Here is a 16,732-nt window from a genome sequence, read left to right on the forward strand (position 1 = left end):
TTCGTACATCTGTGACGGTTGTGACTGATGAATTTTATGGCAAATTTAACCAGACCCCTTCGCTGTAGACGCTCAATTACCTTCTACGTTCTCCATGATCAAGACTGCGTTTAAAATGACTGTTTTTCTATCAAGTAAAATGCGTTCACGGCACTGAGCAGCATAGCCCTTTTTTTTTTCTTTTTCTTTTTTTTTTCTTTTTAACTTTGTGCCATTCTGAAAACAAGACGATCTCTGGGGTAAATATCGGGGCACGCGATGTCAAAACACGGGTATGAAACCGAGCTGAGTAAGAGTTTGTGCTGTGCATAGCCAAAGAGCTGGAGTTTTAATGAATAAAAATGAAGTTTTTTTCCCCTTACAAACATGAGAAAACATATCGGAATGGATTCAACATGCTCACAAGAGACTTTATAGGCAACACAGCTTTGCAGCAACTGTAAACAAATGTCTGTTTTCTTACAGGAGGAGGAGGAGGAGGAGGAGGAGGGGGACGACGTCATCGCTCTACCCTGTGATCATCAGGGAGTCTGCGGAGGTTTGGGTGACGGACACGAACCTTGACTCTCAAAGCTTGCTCCTCTTCCAGGCCACTGCAAGGTAAAAAAGTGTCACACGGCGTTTATCAAGGCACGGCATTCCACGTTTGATGAGCATACGGCATTGTCTCTGGTTCACCGTTCACTGTGATCATGGGCACATTGTGAGCAGATCATAGTTCAAAAACGCATTTGCATTTCCGCCGCGCTGAAATGGGGTCGAACACGGCTGCGGGGAAACGGTAGTTTGCGTTGCTTTGTGTGCTCGCTGCACACGCTCTTGATTGACCAAAAAAAACCAACTATTTTAGCTTGTAAGACATAGAAGCTGCTGAATTACTAATCCAAATGAAGGATTTCAAACACAGAAGTCACCAAGTAACATATTTGAATTGGCTAAGGGAGGCGCCAATGGATCAACAGCTCTTGTGTGCCGTAATTGTAATGTTCTCTATGGACTTTGGTGCCCGGAGAAGGTAACTTAGGGTGAATTCCAATTCCTCGCTTAACCGGGACCACCCTTGGGAGCAAGGGCTACCCAGAATGCATTGCGTGTTTTGACATAGCAAAGATGGCGCCGAAAGCAGCGGAACGAGTGCGCTACAAATGAAGTATTTTCTTTGTTAATAGAGATACAAAAATGACGAAAAACCATTGTATTATCTTAGTTTAGGCCCATATTATGGATTACTGATGTCATTGTTGCGTAACATTTTTTTTTTTTTTTTTACGATCTTTTGTCAAATAGCCGGCCGGTTATCGTTTACTTTTCAATAAGCCGTGGTGTGTGGTAACTGTCAGCTGAATATGTCCGTGGTTGTGGTATTTGTATGAGTATCATCTTATAACTAACTAACTGACAACCTAATAACTTGACTGACAAACGGATCGTAATAGGTCGTAATAAATAATTGTGACGTAAATGTGTTCTTCTTCTTCTTCTTTTTTGGAGTTGACAGACTGGACGCAGCTTTCGCGTTATTCTGCCCCCTACAGTCTGAAGACGTATCTGCAACTTAAGGGGTGTCCCATTTCTAAGTGACAAAATAACCCTCAACACTTGGTTTTGAGGGCCAGTTAAGATTAAGGGTTGAGCTTGAGGGTTAAGATAGGAATTGGAATTGCCCCGTAGACTTAAGCTGAGATAGATTTATTAGGCAATCTGTGTTGTTCCTGCCGTCACCACGTGTTTTCACTGAGCTCATGATGTAGCTTTACCCTTAATTTACCCTTAAATCTATGTCAAATGACCCCTCAATGGTCCTAAAGGCAAGAGAAGAGAGAATGTACTGTTCTCTAGGCTTGTTTGGGTTAAAAATAAGTCTATATTTTTAAGAATGTAGATAAAGAGAAGCTCTCATAGATCCTTTTTTTTTTTTTTTCTTTTTTGCTCACTAGCAAGTGGTCTGCTCTCATTAGAGCATCCGACTCCTGTCCTCACAAGATGTAACCGCAGTGTTTTTCACTGCTAACTCCCCCACAGCACACAATCCTTCCAAGAATAGCTCCATAATAGTCATAACAACAATAATCCAGGTCAGGCTGCTGCAAAATAATCCATTTTAAAATGAGACATCGGGTGTTAATAACAAGAGGTACTGCCAATGATCACAGTTGTTTTTCTTATATATTTATACACTGTACATATATATATATATATTATATATATATAGACCAAAAGTAGTAGAAGTAGTTTCACCACTGAAAATGAGTAATCACCTGTATTTTCCTACTCGTCAGGTGGGGAGTGGGCGGGGCAAAAGAGGAAAAAACATGGATAACATGTAAAATGTGAGATTATTTTAACTATCATGACACATTGGTGTTTATTTATTTTAATGTTTCTCAGCTACGGCATGCAGTGTTGGTGCTACCCACTCATTAAACCACTCTGCACCGTATGTCTCGTTATGTTTTCTACATGTTTAATACACACATGCAACATATAAGACAGTACTGGAGTTGTTGGAGAGCAACAAAGCCAAGTTTTCCCCCGTACTTTCCCCATTATTTTCTCCGTCGAGTTTGAGAAAGAAAGCTAATTTAAAAAAAACGCCGTTGTTGCATTGGATCTGTTTTTCTAACACTTGAAATGAATACACTTACATTGTTATTTACTCTGAAAATTTAATTTACATTGTTGTGACTCTACGCCGATGACACTGTATTTTATTGGATTTGATCATAAGTTAATAATCTATGATAAATCAATGAATACATTTAATTATCAGAATATTTCAAATTCGAATTAAGGCCAAAGTGCAATGCTAAAAGATGCTAGTTATGTCTTGTTGTTAGCATCCAAGTTGTGCCTATCCTTATCTCGTTCTGACTTGAATCATACTCCCCGAATTTCCGTGGTTTACCCTAATTCGTATGTATCCCAGGAATTCTTTGAACGTTGAATTGGCCACTCAAAAATGGCTTTACCCATTCTCCGACGTACCCGTTTAGCCTGGAGCTTTCTATCACGCAAATACCAATTTTGGGTCGAATGTCTTGCCCCCCGGAAGAGCTCGGGGGTCAAACCTACGACCTTTCCGGTTAAAAGACGACCCGCTCTACCACCGCTCCCCTGCGTGGGTACCGGCAAACGTCTCCTCTATTGAGTCATTTGACCAAAACAGAAGCACGCCACCAAATGGAATGGATGCTACAGGACCTAGCGGACCTCTCTGGACAAAGGAAATGAGGGGAAAACTTCAACGATTACAGATCTGGGGATCACATAGAGCACACTCAGGGACTTCTCTGCTAATGTGAGCTTTTTTTTTCTGAGACTGAAGGGGGCAGCAGACTGTGGAATAGAGCAAGACATGGTATCTGTACCTCTCCCAGAGCATGCCAGTGTGTGATGGGCTTCCGTGGATAAGCCAGCATTTCGTTCCAGTGATCTCGTCCGAGGCCCTCAGCATCTGGCCCAGCACGACATACACCAATCACCTCGTTGTGTCCGACCCTGTTAGCGGCAAAACACACATCAACCCAGAGTTGGATGAGCAACATCGTCATGCTTTTGTGGAGTCTGGGTACAGATTCTGTATTGTTCTCTTTCACTTTCAGATTTAAATGAAAAGACATTTTGAAAAGAAGCTTCTCAAGGTCAGAAAAAAAAAAAAAAAACCAGACCTCAAATGCATGCAGTAATAAAGAGCTCTGATTAGATTTATTTAGTTACCCAACACAGCGAAAGACTCACCGATCGTAATCCATCACCATGATGGACAAACTGACTTGTTCGACGTTCTCCGGCGGGATGTCGAAGATGATCGCCTCGTTGTACACCGGGTTGAGCGTGCTCTTCTTGGTCGTCGTTTTTCGCTTCTTCAGCCGCCGTCCGTCGCATATCAGGTAAACCTTCACGTACGGATCTGGGAGACATGTTTGCCGTCATTTAACAGTTCAGATACGCACGTTTAAGGACACGGTTCCGCAAATAAGCGACGAGAACCGGTAAAAACAGGTTAAACGGACGAAGTCGACGTCTAGTGAGGTTGAACTGGAGTTAGATTGGTTAGATGTGTTCCCGTTGGAGGTTAGAATGACTAAAAATTGGCACATTAAAGGTGCATTATGTAATAAATCTAAAGCAACTGGCCATAAAATCCTCCTAATATGTCACAGAGACTCAGGAATAATGTTCATATAACAAACTGAACTCAACAACAACAACAACAACAGTACAGATACAATATTTGCACTAAAACAAAAATATTTTGCAGACTGCAAATCATGTTTATGTTTTGAAACCATGTTTTTTTTAGCATGTGGCACCACCCACCGCTGTCTACCAATCATTGCATTCAGTAGAGTCTCAGCTGCCGAGCAACCACGGGTTGCCAGTTACGTCAGAAAAAACGAAACCTAAAAGACCTCGGTATTTTGAATTTGAATGTAGTATGTGTGTAGTAGTAAGTTTTGGCCACATTCTTACATATGGCGCCTTTAAAGGCCACAACAAACGTTCATTGCTGCTCGCACTGATGGGGATCCAGGACCTAAAAAATGTCCAGCGTGCAAAGCGTAGTGACATCTAGTGGTGAGATTGCTGATTGCAAAGGGCCCGTCTGGGAACTATGGTAGCCTTCATATACCAAAAAGACTTCCTGGCTGTTTGGGCTACCGTAGAGACGCGATGATGCAAGCTGGCGGCCTCCATAAAGCAAGGCCCAATTGTCTGAAGTGCATATAAAAGGCTTATTCTAAGGCGAGGAAAACACTCTACCAATAACCCTCCTAAACACATTTGACCTTGAATAAAGTGCCATGGATAAAAAATGCATCTCGTGTTCAAAAGCCTTAAGGGAATGTGGCACACACACACCTGTCTGCTTCCACAATTCAATTTAACACAGTTTAAAGTCAATTTTTTGGCACCATGTGTTAAATTATTCCAGAGTCGGCCGCCCCCCCCCCCCCTCCTTCTCCTCTATTTCCATTCTAAGTGGCCACCTGCCGTGCGTTCTCCACAAAGTTTGATTCATGGCTCGGCCGGAGCGTTTGAAGCGAGCCTTATCGTATTTGCCGTCGGGGGGGGGGGGTTACCTGAGGAGCCTGTGATGTCCATGGCTTTGAGGTTCCTGCATTTGATGACCGTCAGGGTCATCCTGCCCGCTGTGGGGAGGTAGCACAGCGAGTACATGATCTCTCCGAGGTCAACGCTCTCCTGAGTGACAAAAACACAGAGGTTTGTGCGTTTGGAAAATGCGTTTGAATGACATTTAAACAAAAGGTTCAGTCGGCGAACAAAGTTTATCAGCTGGATGTTGGATTAGCGTAGCGTCGGCCGCCTGTTGTGGTCGTTATCTCTTTTAGTTCGGAATTTTGGACATGAGACATATTTTCCAACTCAGCTGGTGTGATGGAGACGTTTTCAAGAAATGTCATTCAGTTCTTCTAGTTGCCGAGTTCAATTGTGCTATGGCTAGCGCATGTCAATGGTACAAGTTAGCATGGCATTAAAAACACTCATACTGACTCCACAGTGCACCCGAGGCAAATGAATTAAAACACTAGACTATCGATGTACATATCTGTGTTGATAGAATAATATTTTAAACAAAACTAACCTCGCATCGCAAGAATTTTTGAGGGACTACTTTCTCAGCAGCTGTGGAATCAGTCCGCCGCTGCTATAGCCTAGCAGGAAGTATGACTGCTGCTGAGACATAAATCCTTCAAATTGCAAGGTTGGTTTTATTTCAAACATTCTATCAACACAGATATGTACATCGATAGTCTGCCGTTACAATTGATTTGCCTCGTGCCTATGAGTTTTTCTAATGCCATGCTAGCAGGTACCATTGACTTGCGCTAGCCATAGCACCAGCGAACTCGGCAACTAGAAGAACTGAATAAAATTTCTTGAAAACGTCTCCATCACACCGGCTGAGTTGGAAAATAGGTCTTATGTCCAAAATTCCTATAAAACTATTCCTTTAACTGGGATCAGGACAAAATAATTAGCTATTATTCAGCTTAGCAGCCTTAGTTCTGTGGTAACAAAGAAAATATTGTTTTAACAGCATATGTTTGAGTAGAGAAATCCCTCTCTCTTTAAAAACAATGCTACACTGGTCAATTTCCCCATGTTTTGTTGTGTTGGCAGTCTAATTATCCCTATAGCTGTAGTCACTGATAAATGCACATCCTTCTCTTTCAGAAACATGCGTCCAATCCTTGAAACAGGTGGAAGTTTAACTGTGGCTCCGTCCAGTTCAGCTGTCGCACGTAAATCGCGACGCGGCGTCTCTGAGCGACCCGTAAATACCCCTGAAACCTCCTCTTAAATGGAACACTACCGTTATCTCTGGTATCGTTCCTATCGTGACCTGACAGTGAGTGTGAGTTCTGTGAAAAGAGCCAATAAGGTGAAGACGCCGTCAGGTGTGTCGACACACGTCGGGTCAATCCTCTGGCTGGTAGTTATGATATTTGTAATAGCACTTAACTGCACAAACAAGGCCTTAACCCTCTCTGAAGCCCATAAAAGGTTCACCTTTCCAATCCATTATCGCAATTATTCACATTTCCCGGGCGCTACAGCAGATAAAATCAGCAATTTGTTGCTGACATCTTCATCTGGAATAGACATTTTGCTCTACTTCAGGTCCAAAATACTGGAAATGTTCAAAAATAGCCGTTCTTTCTTTGTCTCTATTAATTCAAGGACATCGTCGACATCTGTCATATTTCACCTTCTGCTAATCGCATAATTGCCGCCCGACAGGCTTCAAACTTGGCAGGTGACCAGTTCCAGCTAGAAATGTGACAGAAATATCATTAAACGGTGCCTTAAGACGACTCATGGAGAGAGGATGTGCACGGCAATGTGCCAGTCGGCTGAAGCTGAACTGAAATCAAGTTTGCAAGATTTCCTGACTGACGACACTGACCGCCGCTATTGATCAAAGCAGATCAAGTTAAAGATAGTGTTATGGAAAAACCAATAACAGGGAAGTAAACTTTGGAAATTCATCTCATCACATCCCGGGGAGTCGTACAAATACTGTTTGTTGAGCTACTTGTGAGTTATTTAATGTTTGGGTGATTTTAGTCTCTAGTTTTATTTATGTCTAGAATACCCAGCAGTTTTTAGAAAATGTGCGCGCGTGGGCGTCTGGCTGATGAATTGCCTTTCCAAGAGCGGCTGAATTATGCGTATTATGTGTTCCTCCTGCCACTTTAGTGAACCACTGCTGATGAATTTAAGCTCATAGGAGTGATTTAAAGTAGAACTCGATGTTTAGGCCGAGGTTCCCCCATTCACTGTGTAATTTCTCCTCGGTGACGATCTTTGCAGCGGACATAGAAGGAGACGAGGTAAAAACTGTGGCCACTGATCGAGTATGATGTATCTCGCCTCCCATAGGTGGCGCTGTAGTCAGAAGTACGCGGCCAATCAATCGATTTTATCCTCCGCATGTATTCTCAGACCTGGGAAGTTGTCCGATTGCCTGTGCTAGGCGGTCTACGGCCTTAGCTCGACTTAGCTCTACTGTCTGTTAGCAAACAATCATATGAAGCAAGATATTCAGTTGTAGCAACATTGTAGGACTTTGTTTTGTCTCGTTGTTGCCCCTGAAAATTTCAAATAAAAACAAGACAGTTGTTATTAGCATCTTCTGTTTGCATCTTCTATCGAAAACAAACAAGAAAGCTAACTGTTCATAACGTCTGTCGAGTGCCGCATTTCAAATCTCTTACGTGGAAACAATGCCCTCATTTGTGGGGGGGGGGGGGGTCTGTCATTGTGTCAGTGTCAGCGCCAACTCACTGTAGTCGCCGCGTGAATGTCCTTCCACACCACCGCCTCCCGGGAAAGATCGGAGAGTTCAAAGAGGTTGTCCACGACCACCTCGCCTATCATGTCGTGGCTGGTGAAGCGGTCGAAGTCGTACACGCTGAAGTGCAGCTTGCGGTTGCAGATCTCGTCGTACGCCACCGGGAAACAGAAGGTCTCGTCAAACATGGGGTTCAGGTTCTTGCGGTGGACGCGCGTCTGGTACTTCTTCTTCCGCTCCGGCAGCAAGTAGATCTTCACGTAGGGGTCGGAGGTGCCGGTGAAGTCCTTGGCGGGCAGGTCCAAGGCCTTAAGGATCCTCACGACCAGCGCCTGTTCCTCGTAGTCGTAGCGCAGCGAGAAGCTCAGCTTGCCGCAGGTCTCCACGGGCTCTTTGGGCTCGCCCTCCGAGTCCACGGACTTCTGTTTGTAGAGTTCAGGCTTTATTCTCCCGATGCTCACCGTGGAGCTCTGGCGCAGAGGCACCGTCTCCATGCTGAAGTCGAAGCTGGTGACATTCATCTGACGAGGCAGGTGGCGCCGGAATGAATTGTGCCTGTTGAAAAAGGGGTAGAGGGGGCGAATCTGGTGAATGTCTCAAGTCTAAGTGTCACGCATGAGTGGCTTGTTATGATGGGCGCTAATGGTTTGCCAGTGGAGGCCACGTCTAAGAAGCATAGTGCATAATGGAACACGCTTTGACGTCTGGTAGAGCAGCACAAATATTTTGGTGCTGAGAAAGAACCGCAGAGAATTGGAATGGGACGGACCCTGGAGTCTTGGCGGTAAGCTGTCGGCAAAAGATGCAGCGACCTTCCGAATAGACTTATTTAGCGACAAGAGCACAGAGCAGATGCGGCTGGAATTTAAACGTCTTTTTCATTTTAGGCCAAGACTAAAAGACAATTTAAATGTTTTTCGATCGGAATTAGAAGTTTTAATCGATAACGGGAGCTTGCAAAGTTTCCCCATTGGTGACAACTCACCTGAAGTGAAGGAGCTGGGTAATAAGTCTACAGAGGGTTGTGTACCATGTCATTGGATGTCCATGATTCAGGTCGACCCCCCACATACAAATGTTGTGGCTTCACGTGTTTTGTCATGGACAAGATTGGATGACACCATTTTTACGCCTTGGAAGACCTCAGTATTTGCTCGATACACCTTGACAAGCAGTTGTTTAGAAATGCTAACAGTGACTAACCTGCGTCTCATTTTTATATACTGTACACACAGTGTTATTTTACTACTGTAAAGAGCATTGAACTTCCTGGAATGTTCCATGTTTTGGCAAAAACCCGCACTTTGTAGACACTTGTACACTAGGAACTCATTTTTGAGAAAATAAACCAACAGCACTTTTTCATAAGAGTTGTTGTGATCTTATGAAAAAAATATATATATATAACCTGAATGCAGCCAATTTCTGTGAGGTTGACCTTGTTTTTGTTTTTTTAAAGTGCCAATCTTGTCACCTAGCAACTGGCCGCCCTCCTCCCGTCCTGACAGTAAGACAATGACAGCAATCTGACGACCAGGGCCCAAATGATACGGTACAGACGGCACAGAACACAGAAGTGATTGGAATACAACCAAAAACAATCCACCTAAAAGTACTTAAACTATGTCAACGTACGCCGATGCAGTAAAAAGGGAATTATTTCTACTTTAACTGGATTCAAGGATGGCAAACGTCCTCTTGACCCCTTTCTAAATAAGCACAACTAAAGTAATTGCTGTGTGCTGTCAAGGCAGCGCCAGTATTACTCGGCTGTTTGTGTTTTACAAACTTGTGTCGTTGACATTCTATAAATCTCAAAAGTTAAAGTTAAAGGTGAATAAGTAGTTTTTAGTGCCATCTAGAGGAGAGGCTGAAATTTACAATAAAGAACTGCTCCTCTGCTCACCCCCTCCCTTCCCTGAGCGCTACGGTATCCTCAGACGGTCAAATGTCGTCCTCGTCGTCCTTCTCCGTGTCAGCAGATGAGTTTCGTGAGGCGAGGGAGAGGGCGGAGCTACCGCGTGGAGGCGGGACTTCCGCTACAAGTAAAGAGACGCTTGATTTGTTCTCTCGCGTTTGTCCTTACAGGCTCCGGTAGAAACATGGCGTCTCGCTGCTAACAGTGGCTATGCAACCACGGGCCCCGACCTTGTTATTTTACATGACTTTTTGAAACACTACGAAAATGAAACAAAAACTATTATACAGCGACTAGACAATGCAGGAGCACATAATATGTATAAAAGAGTGGATTTTAGGTCATATAAACCCATAAATACTACACAGTGTCCCTTTAAAGCCTTATAATGGTGCATTTTTGTGTCAAAGGCGGGTTAGGAAGCGTCATGTTTGGTGTTTTTGATCAAATATTTCGATAATCCCCTCCTTTATAGACTCTGTTTTGGGAAAACTTGTGAAACTTTGACCAATCGCAGAGGCTAGCTTTCCAAAAACACCATAGACTAAATAGAAAAAAATACACTGGTTGCAGGACGGATGCAAAGCAACTGTTCTGCAACCAGTGTATTTCCGGCTCTACTGTTTACAAAAAGAACCTCCGACAAAGTGGCCTGCGGTAAAATTAGCCTCTACTTTGACATCACTAAATGTTTTCCTCGGGACTTAATGCTGTTTTTCTGCTCGTCTTCAAAAGAACACGATGTCAATTCAAGGTCAAATTAGGTTTCCCTTCACAAGGTAATAGACAATAAATGCATATGAGTGGACACTTGTGCAGCTGGTCCAATCTTCCAATTACCATTGCCTGGTTACATGTATGCGCCTCTATTATCTATGATTAGCCTCTATTGTGTTATTAACCTAGAGAAAATAAACATGTCCTTGTTGCCTGAAATGACCTGGGCTCTGATTTCTCAGGATCCCTGGGACTGAATACATCTGTTTGTCATGACTGAGGCGAGATCGCGTCCGTGTTCGTGTGGTGGGAGGAGCTTAAGCTTAAGAAAAACGTTCCATCCCAAACTCATAAAAGAATATGTGAACATCTCCGGTGATCCTACATACTGCGGCTCAAAGTAAAGGAGTGTTATTTGACCGTACGAAGGAGTGTTTTTTTTCATTTGCGTAAAACAAATATCTGATCCTTCAAATACCCAAGTAAATAAGAACGTAGAGCAAATTTGCCTTTGTATTTTAATTCCGTTTGCATTATTCAGCACCTTCCAACGACTGGGATGTTGTCTTCTACAGATTTGTCTTCATTCGGAATATTATAGAACAATTAATATTTATAGACTGTATGAATACATTGGCTTCGCGGAAATTGTATTCCCCCCCCCCCCCCCCGCCGCTATTTTCTGCAACAAATAATTCACAGATAATGAAAGTGATCTTGAGTCGTCGGCATGCGGTTGCTGGGTTTATTCCCCCCGTCGTTGAATATAGGAACGAATGACTTGAGTTTGTTTTTTTTCAGTCAAAAAAGGGAAACGAGTGTTGATGAGTGTAGATGGACCCGAATTTGTCATCTTTGACCCGATCCTCCGCTCGAGCGACGTAATTTAATTAAATCGTCGAACAACAAACAAAAAGAGTCGACGGCGTCTCCCGATGGCGTCTCCCTGTGAGAAAGTGAGCGCAGCTGTGTGACGCGTCTCACCAGGACGCCCCAACCTTCCGCGGTTGACAGCTCCCGCCCCACAGCACTGCTAATTATGGACGTTCTACTTTAAACACTGCTCTGGAAAACAAAGAGAAGCGAGAGCTGATTGTTTAATTACTGCGGTCGCTTCCCGTCGTTACCATAGCAGCTCGACTGCATGTGATTATAGGTTTTCTAGGGAGTGATGCGCGGAGTTGCGCCACATCCACCACCCCACCGTGCTGACGAGCCCACAGGAGGCGACGAGCGGAGCACAGTGTTCATCATGCTCGACAGCGTCTGAAGGTCGCCCGGCCAGTCCCCGATGATCCGCCTGACACGTGCCAAACACCTCGAGGGCAGTGAACCCTCACAGGGGCCTCGCTTTTGTTTCGTGTGGGTCAGACGGACAAAAATGCTTTTGTTGTACAGTCATTGTAGACGGCACGTAAACGGCGTCTTCGAAGAGGCCTGAGCGACAGTCCTTATTGCTGCAGTGGCCTCACACGCTGACATTGATTGGGATTGGATTGGGCTGAACGGCTAATCATGAAAATTAGCCAATCTCAGAGCCTGCAATTTAGTTGGTACCTTCTGCAGCGTCTGAAACCAGGGCTTGGACTTTAACGCCGGTGAAAGATCAACAAATCTTTCTTGCGTACAATTCAAGGCCGAACAATTGTCCGTTGAAGTGTACGTGAAATGTGCGCGTTGGTGTAAACAGGAAGTTGGTTCTCTCCTCTGTGTTTGCTTGGTTGGTTTCCACAAAGAGTCATGCTAACGAGGAACAGAGATGGCGGAAAGTCTATGAGAAGAGATAATGACGCGAAACTGGAAGTCAGGCATCTAATTTGAAGAAAACCATTAGATGTTTTCCTCAAATTGTTCGGCCCTTATTCGAGGCTGCACAATTGTACGTTGAAGTGTATGTGAAATGTGCGCGTCGGTGTAAACAGGAAGTTGATTCTCTCCTCTGTGTGTTTGCTTGTTTGGTTTCCAAAAAAAGTCATGCTAACGAGAAACAGCGATGGCGGAAAGTCTATTCGAAGAGATAATGACGCGAAACTGAAAGTCGCACGTCTAATTTGCGGAAAACAATTAGATGTTTTCCTCGAATTGTGCGTTGAAGTGTACGTGAAATGTGCGCGTCGGTGTAAACAGGAAGTTGATTCTCTCCTCTGTGTGTTTGCTTGTTTGGTTTCCAAAAGAGTCATGCTAACGAGGAACATCAATGGCGGAAAGTCTATTCTCTAGTAGAGATAGCGACGTGAAACTGGAATTCGCAGATCTAATTCGGCCCTTATTCGAGGCCACACGAGTGTACGTGAAATGTGCGCGTCGGTGTAAACAGGAAGTTGATTCTCTCCTGTGTGTTTGCTTAGTTGGTTACCAAAAAAATCATGCTAATGAACGGATGGTGGAAAGTCTATTAGAAGAGATAATGACGCGAAACTGGAAGTAGCTACAGCTTCAAGAAGAACCATCTCTACTTCAAGAAGTCTTCAATATTGCCTGTCCAGAAAAAACTTGTCCATTTTGCGGGGCTCTAATACTTGGGTGGCAAAAAACAAGGGTAACGTAGCAGAAACCACAAAGTACCTGGAGGAGGAGGTGGGCTCCGTGGTCTGCCTCTGGATTTTGGCCTGCTGGCTGAGCTTCTCCTTCAGGGCCGTCTGCACCTCGGCGGGAATGTCCGGAGACGTCTGGCTGATCTTCATGGCCGCCTCCAGGAGCTTGACGGAGCTCCGCCCGTTGGCCGTCACCTCGGGCGGATACTTCTTCTCCACCTCCTTTGTCGCTTTGCACTCGGAGACCGGCGGCGGCGCGCTGTGCGGCGGCGGCGGCAGCGGCGCCTCTGGGAACCCCACGCGAAGGCCGCCATTCTCGGCGTGCGCCGACAGCGCCTTGCTCCTCCAAATGGGCCAGCACAGCTTCCAAAAGACAAAGAGAGAGACTACCAACAGGGCGAGGCCACAGAAACCTACGACCACAGCGAGGAGACTGATAGAGATGTCTACACGTGAAAAAAAACAACGACAAAACAAACAAAAAAACACGGGAGGACACGGAAAGAGGAGAGAGGGGGAAAAAAGGGCAAGCCGGGTGGACAACGTAGGACAGACAAACATGCAAGGGAGAAAGAGAAAAAAAGAAGAGAAAGCGAGCGGTGAGAAAAGAGGGGGCAGCATGTGCACCTGTTTGATGAAGCAGGACAACAGGAAGTCATTGGAAAACAACGTTCTACAAGATCGTACTGTTTTCAGATCTAAAAAACTTCACATCAGTGCTTCATTTAGCTCAAAGGTGGGCTCTTTATTTCTTCTTTACTGGTATCAGATAAGACAAAATGGTATCTCGACGTACCTACACTCTTAGAAATAAGGGTTCCAAAAGTGTTCTTCTACAAGGGCTGAGGTTCTGCCTGGAACCATTTGTTTTTCAAGGGTTCTTGGTAACACTAATGGTTCCAGTAAGAACCAATTTTGATCCAGAAAACCCTTTAACCCCTTTAAAGGTTTTTTTTAAAAAGGGTTCTCCTATGAGGACAAGCCGAAGAACCTTATATTGTTCTACTTAGTGTAACTTAGTGTTGTTCCATTATTTTTGACCGATATTGCGATTTTGATTGACACAACGTTCATAGTCGATGAATCTGTTGATTATTTCCGGGTTAATCCATGAGTTGTTTGGCCCATTGCATCAGGAAATGTCGATCACTGTTTCCCAAACCACCACAGGAGGATGTTTTAGTGGGTTCTTTGTTGTACAGAACAGTGGTTCTCCAACTTTTTTCATAACCAAGTGTCACCTGAGAACATATCGAGCGTTCTCAGGACTTCTCACAGGAGGCAGATTAATCCACAATAAGATCATTCTCATCATCCTCCTCACTCTAAGTGCTAAGTAGAACCACATAAGGTCCTTTGGCTTGTCCTCATAGGAGAACCCTTTTGGAGGGTTCCATCAAGAACCCTTTTAAAACCCTTTATTCAGGAGAGGGGTTTTAAAGGGTTCTCTGGATCCAAATGGTTCTTACTGGAAACATTAGTGTTACCAAGAACCCTTGAAAAACCCTTTAATCCGGAAAGGGTTTTTCAGAAGCAAATGGTTCCAGGTAGAACCTCAGCCCTTGTAGAAGAACCCCTTTGGAACCCCTATTTTTCACATATACTGTACTTCACACACTTGTATAGACATTAGATTCAGATGGAGCGAGAGAAAAGGTGACTCTGGTTATTAGTATTTAATTCACATTGTTATATAGTAGAACAGTATTTCTCGAAGTACCACCAGTGGTACGTGCACCACAGTTTGAGAACCTATAGCCTATAGAGCAGAGAAACCACAAAATAACCAAATAGACCGTAAAAATTCACATGTAATAAGCTTATAAAGAGCGTGTTTGAAAGTATGTAAACAAAGACAATTTAAATCAATTATCAAAACAGGCGATTAAGTCATAAAATAATCTGTCAATCCTAATCCTAGTCAGCATCTGTCAGAACACATTGTCTCTCATATAATTAGCACTGTTTTCGGTGTGAATTCCTGTAACATTTCATCATCCACTGCAAACATTTCATCACATTCACGTTGCAATTGTGATTATTCTGCAGTTTCCATGTCCTCCTCCACGCGCGCACCTGCTTCCACATGTTTGGATTCAAAGTTCGGATTCAACACAGCTGCAGGATTTCAAATAATATTCATTTTATTTCACGAAATTCCATTCGTATTTCTAGGTGTAAAAAAACCCCGTCTGTGGTGTGTTGAATCCAGCGCGTCCACCTGTTGCTGCAGCACCGAGATGCGCAACAGGTGGAGAAGTTTTACGCGCACAGAGAATCACAAGTGCAGCCTTTTGCTCGTAAAAAGACAAACAATAACAAGAGAAAAGAGGGATTTCTTTTTTTTTTTTGTCTTTCTTTCATTTACCTGCGTATCCTTTACCTGGTATGTTGCTCTCCAGCGGGAATATGTCCGAGCATTTCTCGCGGTCTACGTGTCCCGTGAGACAAAGTTCCGTGACGATCTGGAGCGCCCTCTGGCACAGGGGGATGCTGTCCTCGGCGCGGACACTCATGTCTCTCCTGTTAAGCCATTGCACGCCGGAGGATCCGGGAGGGCGGCGGCTCATCGGGGCGCCTGTCTTTATGCGCCGCGGAGTGCGGCGTGTCGGCGGAAGAGGGCGGCGAGGCGCGCCGCGTCCTGATCCATGGTCCCTGATCCTGATCCTGATCCTGATCCTGCGCGCAACGAGGAGCGGACTGCGGCCAAAAACACGCGCTCTGCTCGTGCTTCGTTTAGAGCGAACACTAAAGCGCAACAGGAGTCCAACCCTCCAGGAGCTGTGCGCAGGAGGCTGTGCCAAAACCACAGTAACGGGATTACTTCTTCTAGTAATGACTGGAGTGTTTCTCACACACACACATTCTTGTACTTGCTGCATACTGAGGACCAGCATTTCCACTTTATAAATCAACACGATTACAAATATCTACTTCATGAATGACATCTACAACTACTGGTGGCAGTACCATAACCATACCATTTTTATTTTTTTAATTTTTGGTCCAAAATTTTATAAAAAACGTCATACTAAACTATGTCAACCAAAATTAAAAAAAAAATTTGACCAAAAATTTTTGGTCTAAAATTTTACAAAAACGTCATACTATACTGTCGTCCAAATTTGAAAAAAAAATTGACCCAAAAATGTTCGTCCAAAATTTGACATAAACGTCATACTATACTATGTCAACCAAAATGTAAAAAAAAATTTGGCCAAAAAATTTTGATCTAAAATTTTACAAAAACATCATACTATACTGTCGTCCAAAATTTGAATAAAAAAAAATTTTTGACCAAAAATTTTTGGTCTAAAATTTTACAAAAACGTCATACTATACTGTCGTCCAAAATTTGAAAAAAAAATTTGACCCAAAAATGTTCGTCCAAAATGTTACATAAAAGTCATACTATACTATGTCAACCAAAATGTAAAAAAAAATTTGACAAAAAAATTTTGACAATTTTTTTTTACAAAAACGTCATACTATACTGTCGTCCAAAATTTGAAAAAAATGGACCCAAAAATGTTCGTCCAAAATTTTACATAAACGTCATACTATACTATGTCGTCCAAAATAAAAAAAATAAAAAATTTGACCCAAAATTTTTGGTCCAAAATTACCAAAAATTGAGTATAGCATGTTATAGCAACCTAAGGAAGTGATTTCAATGAATACAAATTGAGGACCGGCCAAAATGTCCTCACTCTGTTGGTTAAAAACCCTCACTGGTCCTCA

General features: G+C 43.6%; 1 protein-coding gene across 3 annotated transcripts; it reads right to left on the reverse strand.

The window, feature by feature from the left end:
* Nucleotides 1-521: 521 nt before the first annotated feature.
* syt10 (synaptotagmin X) lies at nt 522-15,561 on the reverse strand (the record flags this gene model as incomplete). 3 transcript variants are annotated; one of them, XM_083907225.1, is made up of 7 exons in its annotated part: nt 522-593; nt 3,369-3,498; nt 3,739-3,910; nt 5,085-5,205; nt 7,816-8,377; nt 13,023-13,437; nt 15,375-15,561. In XM_083907225.1, 7 exons carry the CDS (start codon nt 15,559-15,561, stop codon nt 522-524), a joined length of 1,659 nt encoding a protein of 552 aa, XP_083763351.1. The 3 variants fall into 3 exon arrangements, with proteins under 3 accessions (XP_083763351.1, XP_083763350.1, XP_083763352.1); XM_083907224.1 differs by having other exon boundaries at nt 15,360-15,561; XM_083907226.1 differs by having other exon boundaries at nt 568-593; nt 3,338-3,498; nt 15,360-15,561.
* Between the last annotated feature and the right edge of the window lie 1,171 nt (nt 15,562-16,732).

Source organism: Microchirus variegatus, assembly GCF_963457635.1.
Source record: "Microchirus variegatus genome assembly, chromosome: 20".
Classification (NCBI taxonomy): domain Eukaryota; kingdom Metazoa; phylum Chordata; class Actinopteri; order Pleuronectiformes; family Soleidae; genus Microchirus; species Microchirus variegatus.